The sequence below is a fragment of the Canis lupus genome, chromosome 18, assembly GCF_003254725.2.
Source record: "Canis lupus dingo isolate Sandy chromosome 18, ASM325472v2, whole genome shotgun sequence".
Lineage (NCBI taxonomy): Eukaryota > Metazoa > Chordata > Mammalia > Carnivora > Canidae > Canis > Canis lupus.
In genome coordinates this window covers 51861392-51881934 of record NC_064260.1, presented here as the reverse complement: position 1 = coordinate 51881934, position 20543 = coordinate 51861392, and the positions used below count along the sequence as shown (strand labels likewise).

The following is a 20543-nucleotide window of genomic DNA, read 5'->3' as shown; positions in this document are numbered from 1 at the left end:
TACACAATGAAGACGCAAGGAACTCATCTGGAAGGCTTCCATTTAAATGGTCACATGAAAAGTTTATTCCTTGAAGAAATATCCTTACATAGAAACATCTTATTTCCTGATGGAGAGCAAATAAGATGTGATTGTATCATAGCACTGGACAAATGCCCAGAAGCTCTTTCCCAAGAGCTTTTCCCACTAGAACAAGAAGATGAGTGGGTATATAAAATAGACCATGAGTGTGTGTGTGTGTGTGTGTGTGTGTGTGTGGAGGAGCTTCAGTGAACAGGTGCAGTGGAGAGAGCACGATGGGATTCTCAGAGTTGCTGCACACCATTGGCGGCATGGGGAACTTCCAAATCCTCCAAACTGCTCTCATTATGTTCCCTACCATCCTGATCACTTGTCACAACTTCCTGCAGAACTTCACAGCCATGACCCCAGAGCACCACTGCCGGCCGGTCAACTGGACCAACGGGTCTCAGGTCCCGGGTGGTGTCCGAGATGGGGATTTGCTAAGAGTCTTCATCCCACTGGACAAGGACCAGAAGCCTGAGCGTTGCCTGAGGTTCTCCGAGCCTCACTGGCAGATCTTAAACCTCAATGGCACCTCGTCTTTGAACTTGGACACCGAGGGCTGCCTGGATGGGTGGGTGTATGACCAAAGTGTTGACTCCTCCATCGTTTCTGAGGTGAGGTAAAACTACAGCTGAATGCTGAGTCTTCAGATGTTTTGTTTGTTTTATTTTAATGGAGACATAACTCATTCCATTAAATGCTTAAAATTTAGATATACAGCTGGATACATATACACTAGATCAAGATACAGATTATTTCTAGGACCCCAGAAGCCTCCCTTGTAGCCTTCTGTATCACTACTGCCCCCCCATAACCACCATTCAGACCTCCATCACTATCACTTGGCTCTGCTTATGCTTGAATTTCACATGAAGGGAATCATAGAGTATGTGCTCTTTAGTGTGTTGGGATTTTTTTCATTCAATATAGATTTTTAAGAGTCATCCATGTTGATACATGCCTCGGGAGTTGGTTCTTTCTCAGGACTGTGGAGCATTCCATTGTACAAATATACCGCAGAGTGCATGTCTGTTCTACCACTGAAATGCACCTGCAATGGTGTCCAGTTTGGGGCTATTATGACTATCATGGTTAGGAGCGTTCTTGTACATGTATTGGGGTGGACACAGATATTCGTTTCTGCTGGATGTATGCCCAGGGGTGGGGTTGTAGGGTCATAGAAGGGCCCTAAGTTCTGCCAAATAATTTTCTGTGCGTGTAAGATGTTCAGATATGTTTGATTGATTTGTCTCCCTGCTGATACTTGGTCTGATCATTTTTTGCCTTCGCTTAGCTATTTGCAAAGCAGTCAGAAAATTGACATGACTTCCATTTTCTCCCCACCCAATTTCTCAGACCCCCGAATGAAATGAGAACAAAAAGAAGGGGGAAAAATGAAGCATTTCAAGTGATCTGGGTCTAGATTCATGTTGGTCATCTTTCTTTTAGGGTAGAGGTTTCCTAAGACTTGGGACTCTGTGTTTTATATAACACCTGAGATAATGTGCTTAATTCATCATCGTGCCATTTAAAATAAAAGGACCAGTGCTCATGATGGCAGCATTATGTGCTTCAGGACAAGCTATAGGACGGTCAATTAGTGTAAAGGGGTGATGAAGCAGCTCTTGATATTCTATGGAAGCCTCAGGGTGAGGGTGCACTAGCCACCTGTTGACACTTCTCTTTTCCTCCAGTGGGACCTGGTGTGCGACCACAAGTCACTGAAGTCCATTGCTCAGTCCATATACATGACGGGACAGCTGGTGGGAGCTATTATCTTTGGCATCTTCTCTGACAGGTGAGGGGAGGAGGCCCGAGGAAGTCTCCAGAATCTTCCAACAAGGCTAGCATTCACACTGTCCCCACAGTGTCCTCGAAGGCTCAAGATCCCACTTGAGAAGACCCTCCCATCTCTTCCTCCCTGCCAGACAGCCAGGGCCACACTTGATACCTCAAACAGAGGAGCCAAGGTGGAGCGCTCCCCCGTCCCTGCCCAGGCCCTGGACACCCCACTTTCCTAGGAGACAGTCCTCTGGGCGTGTGGCAGAGGTGATGGCACCTCTTTTTCTGTTCTGAAATGAATTGCAATCGTTAATGTCGAAGTACTTCCTGCTTGTTGATGAATGTTGAGTCACGTGCCAGAACGCCTTCATCCTGTGAGTGCTGAGAAAGCAGCCGTGGCCTCAGTTGGCCAATGCATGACCTCACCTGCAGGGCCGCCTTCACCTGACACCTCCCCAGGAAGCAGGAGTCCCTGTGATGACCAGTAGTGGGGTGGAAAGCTAATTCCACTGAGCGCTCTCCCACGTCCTCCCAGCAGCCCTGTGTAGCTGCTCACATTTTACAGATGAGAGGAGGCTTAGCACCACTGGTCCTAGAGAAAACAGATTCCAGCATGGACATTTAGTCAATGTTCTTGGAAGTGATGATGATGCCATGAGGAAGAAGCTCTGTCTTCCATCAGCTCTATCTAGACAGATAATCCTGGTTAAAGCTGAACAGGCCAAGGTACAGTGTCTTCTGAAAGCCAGCCCTGGGTACAGTATCTTCTAGTTTTGCCACCCTGTTGGATGCATCTCCCCCAGTGCAGCAGAAAGAGCATTTCAGTGGACAACATCAGTAGGAGCTGGCCTCTGCCCTCTATGAAACCTTAGAAAATTCACTTAGCTCTGGGGATCATTTCTGTACAATTGAGGGGCTCTCTCAGTCACCTAGTGGCCCCAGTCACTCCTGTCTCCCTTTGCTGGGCTCCAAGAACACACAGCCTCTGGCCCCTGTGCTGAGATGCCCAGCCATAAGCTCTGGGCAGGAGGGACTGGTAAAGCCAGCACTTTGCTCATCAGAAAGGAGGCCACCTGGAGGGTCCCAGACTCTGTCCTCACCTGCACCCTACCCAGAGGTGAAAAGAGGGAACTAAGTCACCTCCATGAGGCCTGCAGGGAGCTCTTGCTTTCAGTGCCAGTCCCTAGTAAGTAGGAGCCTGCAGCCTGGCCAACTAATATCTTGCATTCCGAAAGCTGAGAGCTGCAGGGTGTCCGAGGTAGAACCCTAGGTCTGTAGCATCCACCTCTGGAAAGAGCCCAGGTAGGGAGTCGAATGATCCTCAAGAGTATGTAAACCCACCACTTCCCCACTGCTTGCCTGCTTCCCTTTTTTTTTTTTTTAAGATTTTATTTATTTATTCATAAGAGACACAGAGAGAGAGGCAGAGACATAGGCAGAGGGAGAAGCAGGCTCCCTGCAGGGACCCCGATGCGGGACTCAATCCCGGATCTCCAGGATCAGGCCCTGGGCCGAAGGCAGCGCTAAACTGCTGAGCCACCCGGGCTGCCCTTGCCTGCTCCCTTTTGAGACACCCCCTTGACCACCCCTCCCTTGCCCCCCACCTCCTCCACCACTTCCCTCCTCTCCAGCACACCAGCAGACCATGTCGGCTCTGTCATCATCATAGACCAGGACCCACCTCCTCCTCTCACCACCCCCTAGGCTGCCACTCTGGGAGCAGCCTTATTCATCTTGCACCTGGCTGGCGGAAACAGCCTTTGAAGGAGCCTCCCTGCTTCTTCCTATCCATGAGCCCTTCTGTTACTCTCAGATCAGTGGGAAGAGCAATCTTGTTAGATACAGAACAGATCCTAGTCCTCCTCTGCTCAAGCTTCCACCAGCTCTCCAGTTCCTGGCCAGGGAAGCCTAACGGAGCGTGTGGCCTGCTGGGGCTCCCTGGACTGGCCCCTGAGCCACTGCAGTGAACCCAATCCTCTGCTTCTTCCTCCTGCCTTTGCACTGCTTGTTCTCCCCACCAGGGGCACTATTTCCAGGACACCCCTTCCGGTCACTTCTCACAGCCTCAAATCAACAGTGGTGTGGATTTCTCATTGGCTGAGGGATGGGGCAAGTCATTTAAGCTTGAGCCTCTGTTTTCTTATCTGTATAATGGGGATAATAATGACATTGACCTGAGATGACGCGGAAGGAGCCCCCAGCACACCTCAGCACGATGTTCGTGGCACTTGTGTCATGTTCCCAGAGGAGGCTTCTCCTGCCACCCTATTTACAACTGCCGACCCTCTGACATTTCCTGGTCCCCTGCTCTGCTTTAGTTTGTTCTGTGGCCTGTTTATCTTACTGTCTGATTCTCCCAAGTGGACTGGAAGCTCCACAGGCAGGCCTGGAGCAAGCCTGGCACTGACATCTGAGCACAGCACTTCGTAGTACACTGACACCAGGCCCGGGCCGTGGCCAGCGGTAGGGGGGTCTCATGGGAAGGGGCCAGGGAGTCCTCTGCATCGGCTCCTGCCTGGCACACAGGGGTCTGAGAGGATGCAAAAGAGAATGAGCGTCAGGTCAAGGGTCATCTGGAACATTCGAGGCCCTGCGCCTCCCTGTGAAAGCAAGGAAGAAGGGAGTTCCTCCCCAAGGCCTTTTTTTTCAAGTGGGAGGGTGTCCAGAAGGGGTCGCGGTCCCCTCCAAGGCCCGTCAATCACATGTGAAGGCGGCTTCCAAAGCCCTTTTTTCTAAGGATGCAGTGAAATAGGGGACTGACAGGTGCACAGGACAGACTGGGGCAAAAGGCCTGTGCAGAGCGGTCACTAGTCCCCTTTGCAGCTGCCCCAGGCTCAGCCTGGCAACTCCGTCTCGGTGGCAGGTACGGGCGCAAGAGGGTGCTGCAGAGCGCGACAGTGCAGATGATCGCTGTGGGCCTGGGCGCCGCCTGCGCGCCCGGCTTCCCCGCCTACTGCGCCTTCAGGTTCCTCAGCGGGATGGCGATGACCGGCATCATCGTGGCCAGCCTCTGCCTCAGTGAGTACACCTGCGCGGCCCTGGCCCTTCCAACAGCTGTGCCACCGGGGGGGGGGGGGGGGCACCAGTTAACCTGCCTGGGCCTCAGTTTCCCCATCTGTAAAACGGGGTGATAATGATAGCACCTCATCATCTCATACGTATTTATAGACTAATATCTGGCACCCAGAAAGTCCTCAAGAAGTTTTTGCTGTTTGGTGGTGGCTTACGCGCCCCAGGCTCAAATTCCCAACTCCAGTGACATATTCCTTGCTTGTAAGGTGGGGATCATCACAGATGTTCCTGCATAGTGGGGTGATGAAGATCGAATGAGATGGCCGAAGGTGCTTGGGACCGTGTGTCCTGGGTGGCACCGGGCAGGAGGAAGGACCAGAGCAGGGGCAGAGCCCACCCATCAACTGGGTTCAGCAGGGTAAAGTTCTGCAAGGGTATTGCCTGGGATCTCTGTCACTGACCGACCTGGGCTGACCTCTTGCCCTGACCTTGTGGAGCTGATGACCAGCAATGCTGGACTTGTCATCCCTAGCCATGGAGTGGACCCCGACGCAGAGGCGGACGCTGGTCAATACCTACGCTATGTATATGATCACACTGGGCCAGGTGATCCTCTCCGGCCTGGCCTACTTCATCCGGCAATGGCGCTGGCTACAGGGCACAGTCTCTGTCACCTACGTGATTATTCTTCTGTATTCGTGGTACGTCAGCTCTCGATACACAATATACTGTACAGAGTTGCCTGGTCTGGTCTGTCTTCATGAGGAGTGTTTGCTGACCTCAGAGCTTACTTTGGCTTGGGCCTGCTGAGATCTGACCTCCTTAAGGAGAGAAGAAGGGACCCTTGGTATACGAGGTGTCTCCATTTGATTTTTTTTCCCTCCATATCATCCTTGGTGAAAAGTCTATGCCATTTAGGGTTCTAAGTGGCTGCACACTTCACCCCGTACCAAATTCAGTCTTGAGTGACTGTGAGGCCCTTTATGTGCCCCAAACTCACTTGGGTCCCTGAAATGCCTCATGGGGTCAGACTTGAAGAGTTTTGGCCACTCCACTCAGCCGAGAAGAGATTTCCCATACAAATCCAGAGCCACAATGAAAGTGGGGACTCCCATAAAAATGACAATGAGGATCCATGTTAGTGCCATGAGAGATATTGAGAGTAAAGAATTAAATGAGAAATGGAGGTGGCAGAAGATGTGTACAACTTGGCGATAGTTTTGCAAAAAAACCCACACATGCCTGCATTTGTGTCGTGTGATATGACAAAAAAGGAAATGAGAGAAACAACCACCAGCCCATTAACCAAGGCTCACCAGCCAATTAATAATTGCTCTCCTTGTTCCTCCTTATTCCCATTTTGCTTATTTGGACTTTCTCAGATCTCCCTGTTTTTAAGTGGGCCAGCCTTGATACATGGTGGTGGTTGGGGCAGTGAGCCCAGTCCCTGCGTGTGTACTGTGGGTGGAGACCCCTTGGCACCTCCAGCTGGTCAGGGTTGCAGGGGCAGGAGGTTCTGCCCTTGTCTGATCATGCTCCCAGACCTCTCCCTCCCTCACTCCCTTCCCTCTCACTATTAGGGGCCTGCCAGAATCGGCTTGCTGGCTCGTCACCCACAACAAACTTGACATGGCTGTGAAAAATCTGCGGGCTGTGGCAAGATTAAATGGCAGAAAGGAGCAGGGGAGGAAGCTCACTCCAGAGGTATGCACAAAGAAAACCCACACACTACCCAAATCCTTCCTCCTGACCTGGTGATAATTCTCACTGAGGGCTTAAGTTGGCCTGCCAAGGGTGAACAAAGAGGTAAGTTTCTACATCCAGAAGTAGTAGCTGTCACCATCAGATAACCAGAGGACCTGTGGCAAAAATGTCCTGTTACACCCTTTCTCAGAAGCTACCACCAGGTACATTCCACCAAAACAAGAATGTGAACCTAGGAATCCAGGAAATAGAAGATCCAAAATAGGAGAAAGGTAAAGAAGAAGGGAAAAGTCGTACAGAAAACCTAGAGAATAGGGCAGCCCAGGTGGCTCAGCGGTTTAGCGCTGCCTTCGGCCCAGGGCGTGATTGTGGAGACCCAGGATCGAGGCCCATGTTGGGCTCCCTGCATGGAGCATGCTTCTGCCTCTGCCTCTCTCTCTCTCTCTCCTCTCTGTGTATTCTCATGAATAAATAAATGAAATCTTAAAAAAAGAAAACCTAGAGAACAGTCAGTCTGCACTGAAGCAAAAGGATAGACATGTACTGATGGCCTTTCCTGAAGAAAAAAATTGATGCTAATAGATTGCTTGTTATATTTAATCTTATTAACAGGAGTTTATGGTTCTATCAAAGAATTTGGGGATAAATTAGTGCCAGGTACTTAAGAAACCAAGAATTTAAGCAAGCAAATACACAAAAGAGGCAGTTACTAACTCCAGGAAAATAAAAGGTCAGGTCATGCAAGGCAATATAATAGGAGTATGCTACATGGTTCAACTCTGAATGAGATTCACATTGGGAGAATGACAGAAGGGGAGGTATAGGTCGGAGATGGTAGAGTAAGAGGGTTAAATCCTCATTCTTTCTTAGTATAAATCAATCTAAAGTTGGAAAATCAAGCCATAGCAGTGTAGCATTTTATTTGGAAATATGAGATAAATATGAGAAGAAACACCTAGAAGAGTAGAGGGCAGTTGCTTCTGGAGAGTGGGAATTGGGAGAGGTACTACAGAAAGAGGAGGCAGGGACTTTTCTTTCTTTTTTTAAAAAATATTTTATTTATTTATTCCCAAAACACAGAGAGAGAGAGAGGCAGAGACATAGGCAGAGAGAAAAGCAGGCTCCCTGCAAGGAGCTTGATGCACGATACTTGATCCTAGACCCCGGGATCACGCCCTGAGCTGAAGGCAAATGCTCAACCGCTGAGCCACCCAGGCATGGCAGGGACTTTTTTTTTTTTTTTTTTTTTAAGATTTTATTTATTTATTCACGAGAGACACACAGAAAGAGAGGCAGAGACATAGGCAGAGACAGAGGGAGAAGCAGGCTCCATGTGGGAAGCCCAATGTGGGACTTGATCCTGGGTCTCCAGGATCATGCCCTGGGCCGAAGGCAGACACCCAACCGCTGAGCTGAGCCACCCAGGCGTCCCGGCAGGGACCTTTCTAACTATGAATATGAAGAAGCAAAATAACAATGGCTAGGATCTCAGACTTGGGGCCATTCACCTGAATTTGACTCCCAACTCTTCACTTAATAGCTCTATGATCCTGGACAAATTATTCAACCTTCTGAGCTTCAGTTTCCTCATCTGTATAAAAGGATTATAGAGGGGCACCTGGGTGGCCCAGTCAGTTGGGCATCTGTCTTCAGCTTGGGTCATGGTCCCAGGGTCCTAGTATTGAGCCCTACATCGGGCTCCCCTCAGGATTTCCCTCTCCCTCTGCTCCTTCCTGCTCCACTCATTCTATCTCAAATAAATAAAAATAAATTTAAAAAAATTTTAAAGGATAAGGGAAACCTCCCTTACATTAAATAAGTTAGTTCACATCAAGTACATAGACCCCCATCTGGCACATAACAAGTGCTCAATAAATGATGGTCATCTTTGATCCTCAAGAAAAACTAGTTAAAAAGAGAAGTTGTGGGGATCCCTGGGTGGCTCAGCGGTTTAGTGCCTGCCTTTGGCCCAGGGTGTGATCCTGGAGTCCCGGGATTGAATCCGGCATTGGGCTCCCTGCATGGAGCCTGCTTCTCCCTCCTCCTGTGTCTCTGCCTCTCTCTCTGTGTGTGTCTATCACGAATAAATAAATAAATAAATCTTTTTTAAAAAACAAAAAATAAAATAAAATAAAAGGAGAAGTTGCTAATATAAGAGAATACACACAACAAATTTGAAGTCCTCTATTTCTCCTTGGAAATGTGTATAGCAATTGGCCAATGTGGGAAGAATCAAGTAACTTCATGACATCAGAAAGTGTAAGGACTAAGGGCCAGAGCCCTTTCTTCTGGCATCCCCACTCTGGTCTTTTCCTACTAGGTGGTAAGCTTCCACATGCAGGAGGACACAGCTGCTGTGAAGGAGTCTCCATTCTTCTTAGATCTCTTCCGCACTCCAGGACTCTGCAAAGTTACTTGCTGTATTGCCCTGGGATGGTGAGTGGGCCCCAAAGAGTGATCCCCAAGTCATTCACCTGACACCTGCTCCTGAGTTGTCATTCCCTGGTGCCCCACTGGCTTGAGACAGAGATGCATGCAGGCAACAGACTGTGGCTAAGCAATCTGAGAAGATAGGAACACTTGACAAAGTCTAGAACCTGAGAGTATTTGGTTCTAGAATAAGATCATATCCCATCCATAGCCAAAAAGTTTACAGAGACTCCTTCCATTGGAAAGAAAGGCAAACTGTGGGCCACCTCTAGGGTATGAAGTAATTTCTGGCAATTTCTCTCATCCAGGTTTTCTGCAGGCTTTTCCTTCTATGGGCTGGCCTTAGATTTGCAGAAATTTGGGTTCAACATCTACGGGGTACAAATGCTGTTTACAGTCATGGATTTACCCACAAAGCTGCTGGCAGGCCTGAGTATGGGCTACTTTGGCCGCCGAATCACTGTTGTCTCCCTGTTGTTGTTGGCCAGTTGCATGATCCTTGTCACCACATTTGTTCCTCAAGGTGAGGTTTTCTTCTGGGTCTCATGAAAATTCTCTTCTGATATGATGTACAACCTGTATGATGTACAGGTCCGGTTTGATGATTCAGAGCAGACTAGAGAACTGCATGAACCTGCTTTCAAGTGGTTTCCTGTGATTGTAGACAAGTTGACCCACATACACTCTGTTGACCCTCACGGTTATTTAGGAAGAATAATTAAGAGGCCCTTATTTGGTATTGACTGCATGCCAAGCACTGGGCTAGCACTTCACATGTACCAACTCATCTAATCATCATGAGGACTCCATGAAGTGCTTTTATAACTAAAGCATAAATAAAGCTCAGAGAGGTGGAGTGACTTGTCCAAGGTCACACAGCTAAGGCATGTTAACATTGGAGAAAACAATAAGATGATTTCATGGGTGTTTTTACTATATCAATCTCTATAGTTTTCCATATGTTTGAAATAGTTTTTTAAAAATAATAAAAGATTGGGATCCCTGGGTGGCTCAGCAGTTTAGCGCCTGCCTTCAGCCCAGGGCATGATCCTGGAGCACAGGATCGAGTCCCACATCAGGCTCCCTGCGTGGAGCCTGCTTCTTCCTCTGCCTATGTCTCTGCGTCTCTCTCAGTGTCTCTCATGAATGAATAAATAAAATCTTAAAAAAATAATAATAAAAATAATTAAAGATCATATGTAAAAGTTCTTATCCCGGTGCCCAGCTCATGGTAAATATTGAATAAACTTTAATTATCATCTATAGATAAGTTTATAAAGATATAAATTCAGCCATCTGAGATCCAGTAGCAAGGAATACTAACTTGAGGTGGTCATAGGAATCCCAGAAATCTAAAACCCTGCAAGTGCGAGGTATGTTGAAGATTGTCCCTTCTGTCATTTTATTGACGAGAACACTCTGTCCGTGGGGCAATCACCTCCCTGAATCCCCAGGACAGGGCTAATCTCAGCGTCCCTCACTCCCTAACTCCCTAACTCCCCATGTCCTCATTGGAAAATATCCACTTTGTTTAGTTATTAGTTATTCATAGCTATTTCTTGAGCACTTGCCTTCCTGCGGCCCAGACCAGACCCTGGCTCATGGAGCACAGAAACCTTCAGGGAGACAGACAGTAACCAATGGCTTCATTGTGTCAATTGTAGTTGGGATCAGTGCCCCATAGGAGATGTACAGGGAGTCAGGGAATATACGGTGGGCTAGGTACAGCGAACTGGGTCAGGGAAGTCCTCTTTGCCAGAATAGCATTTGAATCAGACATCTGAAGGGGCAGCCCGGGTGGCTCAGCGGTTTAGCGCCGCCTTCAGCCCAAAGCCTGATCCTGGAGACCTGGGATCGAGTCCCACATTGGGCTCCCTGCATGGAGCCGGCTTCTCCCTCTGCCTGTGTCTCTGCCTCTCTCCTTCTCTCTCTGTGTCTCTCATGAATGAATAAATAAATAAAACCTTTAAAAAAAATAAAAAAATGAATCGAGATCTGAAGATGGGATTAGGAGTAAGTAGATGAATAGTGGGGGAAAGAGCACTCTGAGGAGTGAGAACCACAAGTGTAAAGGCCCTGAGGCAGAGAGGTGCTTGACACACTGAGATATGAGGATAGGTGATTGCATTGATATTTAATTAACTCCCTTTTGTCTACCCCCCACCCCACTGCCTTCTCTCAGACATGAATACCTTTCAGATGATCCTCTGTTTATTTGGAAAAGGGAGCCTGGCTGGCTGTTTTTCTTGTCTCTACCTATACACCATGGAGCTCTTCCCTACTGAAATCAGGTAAGAAGATGGATCAGAGGGGGATCCCTGGGTGGCTCAGCGGTTCAGCGCCTGCCTTTGGCCCAGGGTGTGGTCCTAGAGTCCCGGATCGAGTCCTCCCGGATGGAGTCGAGTCCCGCGTCAGGCTCCCAGCACAGAGCCTGCTTCTCCCTCTGCCTCTCTCTCTCTCTCTCTATGTCTATCATGAATAAATAAATAAAATCTTTAAAAAGAAGAAGGAGAAGGAGAAGAAGAAGAAGATGATGGATCAGAGCCTCTGGAACCAAGAGGGCAGCCTCTGTCCCTCAAAGCTCAGAGCTGGGCCACTAGTGAAACCAGCCCCCATTTGGAAATAGTTTTGTGGTGTCACATCTCAAAGTAGTAGGTTCATGTCACTAATTTATCGTGATTTTGGTTATCATAGCACTTTGCTCTTGGAATAATGACTAGAGCATGGCAGGCACTCCCATAAACGGTCTAGTTTCTATAGCTTCAGAAAAATGTAAATATCCTAGATAGTGGTAGGAAATCAAGAAGTCGAGGACATCAAGTACTGTGCCTGGCATGAAGTACGTGCTCAGTTAGTATTAGCTGTCAATTTTTACACCATTGTTATGGTTCCCAATAAGCATCCTACATACAGGGCCACATCTGAGATGAATGTTCTCTTCCCTGTGATGTACCCCTACACGACCCATACCAAGATCTGGCCCTTTGCCACTCAGCCTTCTCTCAGTGCACCAGCCCGGAGACTCAGGGCCCAGTTCCATTTATTCATTCACCAAATCCTACCAGGCTTGTTGCAGGTGCTTGAATTATGGCAGCGTGCATGTAAGGTCCTAACCCTTCCTATGCTCTCTCTCACCACAGGCAGATAGGGATGAGTGCCGGGATCTTCAGCACACGCCTGGGCTCCCTCTTGGCTCCCCTCATCTACATCCTAGGAAGCCATAGCCCAGTGCTACAGCCTGTGATGTTTGGTCTCATGCCTATCCTGGCAGCTATAGCAGCCTCCTTCCTGACAGAGACTAACAACCAGCCATTGCTGGACACCATCCAGGAGACAGAGAAGAGGTAGGACCCTTCCTGCTCCCTCTCCAGCATGTCAGAAAGTTCTCATAGCCTGTGGGGATGGACCAGTGAGAATGGGTCAGTGGGGTCCTTGCTGCGCGGCAGGACTGGGGCACTCCCTTGGCCCGTGTCAGGACTCTGGGGCAGCTCCCACTGCTCCTGACCATCCACCTGAAATACAGTAATGGCTTCAGGTTTATTAAACTTGGTGGTGAGTGTCTGAGAGTCCTATGAAGCATTTGGAGGTAAATCACGCGGGAGGCCATATACAATTCTGCCATAGTCTCCTTTTATTAAATATGCCATCACTTTGTATGTGGAGGGGATCTGTCACACGGCTAAAGTCCCTCCTCTCACCTAACCTATGGCTGCAAAACCACGTGTGGTGACCAGATGAGGTCAGTCTGTTACTCCAGATGAATTTCAGCCATGCTTTTTATTTTGAAGGAAGATGGTCATCTAATCTATTCATTGAACACTTCTTTTCAAGTGGGATCCTTTGTCTGTGGTTTGGCTGATCTGAACCTTGTCTGGTTCCTTGTCTTGGGCTTGGTCAGTAGGTCGGTGGGGCAGTGGGGCTCTGCTCCAGATGGGCTGGGCTGGCTTGGGGGCACCTCCCTGGGGGCAGCTGTGCCTCTCCATTTCATCCGCCTGGGCCCAGCAGGCCCCTCCTTCTCAGGACAGTGACAGAGCCCTTCCATCCATGAAGCTCTCACTTTTCCACTCACAGCTTGTTTTGTGCCTCTCCCTGCCCAGAATGAAGATGGCTCATGACAAAAAAAGAAACATCAGTGAAAATACCACAAAGAATGGATTGGTCTCACTTCTATCAGAAATGACAAAAGTAGAAGGCACAGTGTGATTTCTTTGGACCCACAACTATATTCTGAATGGCCCTGCCTCCCTTCACAACTTTCTCACATTTTGAAACTTGAGGGATCTTGCCAAGGAAATGCTATGGCACCTCACTTGACCGTCTAATGGAAAAGCAACAATAGTGTTGTGATATGGAAATATTATAAGGCAAATGAATCACTTGACTTATAAACCAACTGAGAAAAGACATGTATTGGACAATCAGTGACATTTGAATATAAAGAATGAGTTTTAAATAAATATTAAGGAATCTGTTGATTTTGTTAAGTTGGCAGTGGCATTGGGTTATATAAGCCAGTGTCCCTTTAAATAGAAGAAGAAGAAGAAGAAGAAGAAGAAGAAGAAGAAGGAGGAGGAGGAGGAGGAGGAGGAGGAGGAGGAGGAGGAGGGGGAGGGGGAGGAGGAGGAGGAGGAGGAGAAGAAGAAGAAGAAGAAGAAAGAAGAAGAAGAGGAAGAAAAGATGTAAGTTGAAGTATTTAGGAATGAAAACATTGGGGGATTTGCTTTAAAATACTAGAAAAGTGCAAAGAGTGACTGCCAGGGTTGAAGCAGGGTGTTCCTTGTACTTCCTACTTTTGGATGTTTGGAAATGTTTATGCTAGAAGTATTTTTCAAGCTTTTTTCTATGGTTAACCTAAAATGATGACTTGATGGCTGAAAACATCCCCCAGACTGCCTCCGCAAGGTTTTCGTCTCTTCTGCAGTGGCTCTCGTCAGACCATGTGGTCTCTGCTTCAGCTCTTAGTAGCCACAGGACAAGGCCACATTCCGCAGCGCCTGTAGACAACCCAACCAGCACTCTGGCCTGCAGCCCAGAGCCAGCTGCATCCATCTGTCCAGATCACAGGGTGGATGCCCGAGACTATAAAAAGCCATGAATGAGCAGAAAGCTTCCAATGGCAAGTGGTGGATAGGTGTGTGGTGGATAGGTGTGTCCAGGCTATTAATCTGAGCACCATTGACATAGCACCTGTTGGTAGTCCCTGATATTGTTCCTCAGTTTGGTAATGGTCATTTTAAGGACATATGCTTGAGACCATGACCAGAAAGCCCTCATGGGGTGCTGTATGAAGAAAAGCGTCCTGAATTTCTGAAAAGTCACAGCGCCCATTTGTTATGACTGAGGTTCTGTTCAGTGTGGACATGTAAATGTATATTTTTTCCTACATCTAAGTTTTTCTAACATAGAAGACATAAGAATTATTGCTGTGTTCATGTTTTTGTTACTAGTGTCTGATGTTAGATTTAAAAAGAATATAGGGATCCCTGGGTGGCGCAGCGGTTTGGCGCCTGCCTTTGGCCCAGGGCGCGATCCTGGAGACCCGGGATCGAATCCCACGTCGGGCTCCCGGTGCATGGAGCCTGCTTCTCCCTCTGCCTGTGTCTCTGTGCCTCTCTCTCTCTGTGACTATCCTAAATAAATAAAAATTAAAAAAAAATAAAAAAATAAAAAGAATATAATACATTTCACTGTTTCTCAATTGCTAATTCTTGCTTTGAATTTGTTCATTTATTATTTGTTGAGTTATTTATCAACTTTAGGTATTAACAATTAACCAATACTTGATTCTTGTTTGAATCAATGAATTATAGCTGTTTTTACAAATAAAAATCACTTTTTTGAAAACATAATCATTGAACATAATTTGAGTAAAGAAGTACATCAAAGTGGACTATAAACCTTGACTGCTTCAGAAAATCTAAGTTTAAAAATATTTTGGGGGGCACCTGGGTAGTTTTAAGCATCTGCCCCCTGCTCAGGTCAGGATCCCAGGGTCATGGGATAGAGGCCCCACGTTGGGCTCCTTGCTCAGCAGGGAGTCTGCTTCTCCCTCTGCTATTCCCCCTTCTTGTGCTCTCTCTCTGAAAAAAAAAAAAAAAGATAAATAAATCTTTAAAATAAGTAAATAAAAAGGTTTTGATCAGGGACACTGGCTGGCTGGCTCAGTCAGAGGAGCAAGCAACTCTTTTTTTTCGTTAGAGATTTGAGAAAGAGACAGAGAGAATGCAGGTGCATGCCCAAGCCCATGCACTCACAGTCACAGAGGGGAGGAGGGCCTGAGGGGAAGGGAGAGACTCTCAAGCAGACTCCCTGCTGAGCACGGAGGAGCTAATTTCAAGAGTCAGGCATTCAGGGCAGCCCCGGTGGCCCAGCGGTTTAGCGCCGCCTTCAGCCCAGGGTGTGATCCTGGAGACCTGAGATCGAGTCCCACATCGGGCTCCCTGCATGGAGCCTGCTTTTCCCTCTGCCTGTGTCTCTGCCTCTCTCTATGTGTCTGTTGTGAATAAATAAATAAAATCTTAAAAGAAAAGAGAGAGAACTTAAAAAAAAAGTCAGACATTCAACCAGCTGTCCCATCCAGGCACCCCATGAGTGACTCTTGTTTTCAAGGTTGTAGATTTGGCCCCACATTGGGTGTAGAAATTACTTAAAAATAAAATATTTTAAAATAAATATTTTGTTTATACTTGAATTCAAAAATGATAAATCATATATGAATATGATTTCACATATATGAATTTTTCAGAATTTTTTTAAAAATTTTTATTTATTTATGATAGGCACACAGTGAGAGAGAGAGAGAGGCAGAGACACAGGCAGAGGGAGAAGCAGGCTCCATGCACCCGGAGCCCAACGTGGGATTCGATCCCAGGTCTCCAGGATCGCGCCCTAGGCCAACGGCAGGCGCCAAACCGCTGTGCCACCCAGGGATCCCAAATTTTTCAGAATTTTAATGATTGAATTAACTTTAGTATTTCCTGGGACGTCTGGGTGGCTCAGTGGTTGAGTGTCTGCCTTTGGCTCAGGGCGTGATCCCAGGGTCTGGGGATCAAGTCCTGCATCGGGCTCCCTGTGAGAAGCCTGCTTCTCCCTCTGCCTATGTTTCTGCCTCTCTCTGTGTGTCTCTCATGAATAAATAAATAAAATCTTGAAAGAAAAAAAATTATTTCCTATTTTGCTTGTTCAATGCCTTAAAAATCTTTAATGATGTTTGTTTTAAATAAATTAATAAATGTAGATGATATTTATTTATTTATTTATTTATGAAAGAGACAGAGAAAGAGAGGCAGGGGGAGGGGCAGAGGGAGAGAGAGAGAAAGAGAGAGAGAGAGATCCACACCCAGCGTAAGGGGCTGGAGCTCATGACCCTGACATTGTGACCTGAGCTGAAATCAAGTCGGATGCTTAATCGACTGAGCCACCCAGATGCCCAAGAAGTGTAGATGACTCTTTAAAAGTATATTGCAGGGGATCCCTGGGTGGCTCAGTGGTTTAGCGCCTGCCTTTGGCCCGGGACGTGATCCTGGTAGTCCCGGGATTGAGTCCCCCGTCGAGCTCCCGGCATGGAGCCTGCTTCTCCCTCTTGCCTGTGTCTCTACCTCTCTCTTTCTCTATGTCTATCATGAATAAATAAATAAAATCTTTTTTTTCTATTTCTTTTTTTTTTAATTTTTATTTATTTATGATAGTCACAGAGAGAGAGAGAGAGAGAGGCAGAGACACAGGCAGAGGGAGAAGCAGGCTCCATGCACCGGGAGCCCGACGTGGGATTCGATCCGGGGTCTCCAGGATCGCGCCCTGGGCCAAAGGCAGGTGCCAAACCGCTGCGCCACCCAGGGATCCCTAAATAAATAAAATCTTAAAAAAAGAAAAAAAGTATATTGCAAGGGATGCCTGGGTGGCTCAGTGGTTGAGGATCTGCCTTTGGCTCAGGGCATGATCCCGGATTCCCTGGATCGAGTCCCACATCTGGCTCCTTGCATGGAGCCTGCTTCTCCTCCATCTGCCTGTGTCTCTGCCTCTCTTTATGTGTCTCTCATGAAAAAATAAATAAAATATTTTAAAAAAAAGTATATTGCAATTTTGATTTTCTGAAGTTACAAAAGTCTAGTATCCCCTGAAAGAGATTTTACAAAGAGTCGGTTTTTACAGGTGTTGCTTTTCCTACCATAATGAATAGCTTCAATTAAAATCATAAGTTCATCAGGCTTCTAAGAGAAATAGTTTTTTAAAAAGTTTAAATGGGGCAGCCCCGGTGGCACAGCGGTTTAGCGCCACCTGCAGCCTGGGGTGTGATCCTGGAGACCCGGGATCGAGTCCCACATCAGGCTTCCTGCATGGAGCCTGCTTCCCCCTCCGCCTGTGTCTCTGCCTCTTTCTTCGCTCTCTCTGAATGAATGAATAAATAAATCTTGAAAAAAAAAGAAAAAGTTTAAATGACTGGGGCACCTGGGTGGCTCAGTGGGTTAAACGTCCAACTCCTAGTTTTGGCTCAGATCACGATCTCATGGTTCATGATATTGGGCCCCAAGTCAGGCTTCATGCTCAGGATGGAGTCTGCTTCAAGATTCTCTCCCTCTGCCACTCTCCCTGTTTGCTGACTCTCTCTCTCTCTCAAAATAAATAAATATTTAAAATTATAAAAATTTAAAAATTAAATGTTTAAATGACTAAATGAGCGGACCTGAAGAAGATTCACCACAAGTTGGGTTTGCACATACTGCTAATTCTGCTCTTCCCCAGTTGAAATGTTTTAAATACCTGGAAAAGTTATCAGATGAACCAACAGGGCCAAAGCAAGCCAGGCTGGCACCTTGTCCCCAACACTTGCTGTTATGAAGAAGCCTGATCAAAGTCGAAATCCATTAATATCCTAAGAAATCTCAACATTACAGTTGTTTTTCTTAAAGATTTTATTTATTTGACAGAAAGAGAGAGAGAGAGAACACAAGCCGGGGGAGCAGCAGAGGGAGAGGGAGAAGCTCCCCACTGAGCAGGGAGCCTGACATGGGGTTCCATCCCAGGACCCTGGGATCATGAGCCAAAGACAGATGCTTAACTGACTGAGCCTCTCAGGTGCCCCTCAACATTACAATTATTAATGACAGAAGATGCAGAGCCATTGGATTTGAAAGATAATGCCATGGAAGAAAACCATCTGAAGTGGTAGAAATAGCCATATGCTGATCAATGGCAAGAAAGAAAGATCCACCAAGAAAAAAAAAGTGCTAATCTTCTGTCATTGGCTACCAGCTACCTATACAAATGAAATTTTGCATTGATGGAATATGAAGGATTCTTGGATTCAAATGAACCATCCTTAAAAACAAGAATTGGGCACAGCCATCTCAAGCATAAAACCTGATGTGAAAAGGCTAGTGAAGCAACCTCCACTCTCTCATTAAAATGTTTTAAAAGGTTTTATAGACAGAAAGTCACAAAATGAAAAAAGATCCCCTCTGTCCATTTCTCTCCCCAAAAGTGAGTATTGTTAATAGTTCTTGATGATTTCTTAGTAGAATTTTGAGTTAAGTAATGAGTGCAAATTTGCATTTTAGGGAAGTCTGTCTGGTGCCAGGAGGGTCAGATGTGTCAGCATGGGAAGGGGATGAATCCATGGTTCACTGTCCTCCCTCATCAACCTCTACGGTGGCAAATGTGTTTCACCCTGCAGGTCCCAGGTAAGCATCCCCAATCCCAGGAAGCCCTCTCCATCATGACCCTTCCAGATTAGGCTACATGCTCTTAGAAACAAAACCAAGGCCCTTTGCACATTTTAACATCATTACTGTCTTCCTTATTTAACATCTGCCTTTTCTGCCAGATTGTAAACTCCATAAGGGCAAGGACCATGGCTGTCTTGTTCTTGCCAGCACCAAGCTTAGTGCCTCACACAGAGCAATCCTCCAATAAATATTTATTGAATAAATGGTTAATTATTGTTTTGAAAAACTCAGAGAATGCAAAAAAGTCGAGAAGAAAACAGAAATCAGCTGTGATCTCATTACCTATATATGTATTGACTGTTGACATTTTGTATATATCCTTCCGGGTACCGTTTCTATCCAGGTGTCCTTAGAAGGACCCAGACAGCTGTGATGACAGAGTCAGGAAAAAACAGGAAAAACACGGAGCACCTGTGTGGCTCAGTGGTTGAGCATCTGCCTTTGGCCCAGGTGGTGGTCCCGGGGTCCAAGGATTGAGTCCCACATCAGGCTCCCTATGGGGGACCCTGCTTCTCCCTCTGCCTGTGTCTCTGCCTCTCTCTCTCTCTCTGTCTCTCATGAATAAATATTTTTAAAAAACTATAAAAACAGGAAAAACACTGAGAAAACACTGGGGGTCACTTCTATGAGAAGGGAGCTCAGAATTAACACAAATAGTAAATGGATTAGAGGGACCAACAGGGTACTAGACAGTATTTATACTTAAAATGGAGGGATCCCTGGATGGTGCAGCGGTTTGGCGCCTGCCTTTGGCCCAGGGCGCAATCCTGGAGACTCGGGATCAAATCCCACATTGGGCTCCCGGTGCATGGAGCCTGCTTCTCCCTCTGCCTGTGTCTCTGCCTCTCTCTCTGTGTGTGACTAACATAAATAATTAAAAATTTAAAAAATAAATAAATAAAATAGAACTCAAGTTTTTCATGTCTGTAAGTTAAATATGTTAGCTTTATAGAACTACTTAAGACCTTATTAAGATCTTGTCCTTTTTTTTTAGATATTGCTCTTTATGCAATTAAAATTCTTACATTTGTAAAGTACTTAAAATGAAAGAAATTAACAAGTCAAAACTACAATGACACTAAATTCCACTTCTGAAATCAATGCTGCATTATATATTAACTAGAATTTAAAAATATAGAAAGAAAAAGAAAACCACAGTGAAACATAATTTCATTTTATTTTATTTTTAAATATTTTATTTATTTATTCATGAGGGACAGAGAGAGAGAGAGAGAGAGAGAGAGAGGCATAGACATAGGCAGAGGGAGAAGCAGGCTACCTGCAGGGAACCTGATGCAGGACTCCATTCCAGGATCATGACCTGAGCTAAAGGCAGATGCTCAACCACTGAGCAATTCAGGTGCCCCTGAAACATCATTTTATATACATAACAGGTGTTGGCCAGGATGTGGAGAAATCAGAACCCATGTGTAAACCTGATGGGAGTATAAAATGCCACAGCCACTGTGGAAAATAGTATAGAGGTTCCTCAAAAAATTAAAAAATAGGGATGCCTGGGTGGCTCAGCAGTTGAGCATCTGCCTTTGGCTCAGGGTGTGATCCCGGAGTTCTGGGATCAAGTCCCACATCGGGCTCCCTGCATGAGCCTGCTTGTCTCTGCCTCTCTCTCTGTGTGTCTCTCATGAATAAATAAATAAAATCTTTTTTAAAACTTAAAAATAAATTATCATATGATCCAGCAATTCCACTTCTAGGTACAGACCCAAAAGAATTGAAAGCAGGGACAAGAAGATGTACTTGCACACCCACGTTCATAGCAGCATTATTCATGATAGCTAAAGCATGGAAGCAACCTGAGTGTCC

The 20543-nt window shown here is 46.4% G+C and overlaps 1 protein-coding gene across 1 annotated transcript; it reads left to right on the top strand.

Moving 5' to 3' along the window:
- Window positions 1-212: 212 nt before the first annotated feature.
- LOC112659486 (solute carrier family 22 member 20-like) lies at window positions 213-14656 on the top strand. The gene is made up of 10 exons (XM_025446329.3): window positions 213-680; window positions 1761-1864; window positions 4712-4866; window positions 5393-5561; window positions 6441-6564; window positions 8885-9000; window positions 9303-9517; window positions 11177-11285; window positions 12135-12338; window positions 13092-14656. Exons 1-10 carry the CDS (start codon window positions 297-299, stop codon window positions 13195-13197), a joined length of 1686 nt encoding a protein of 561 aa, XP_025302114.3. The 5' UTR covers window positions 213-296; the 3' UTR covers window positions 13198-14656.
- The last annotated feature ends 5887 nt before the right edge of the window (window positions 14657-20543 follow it).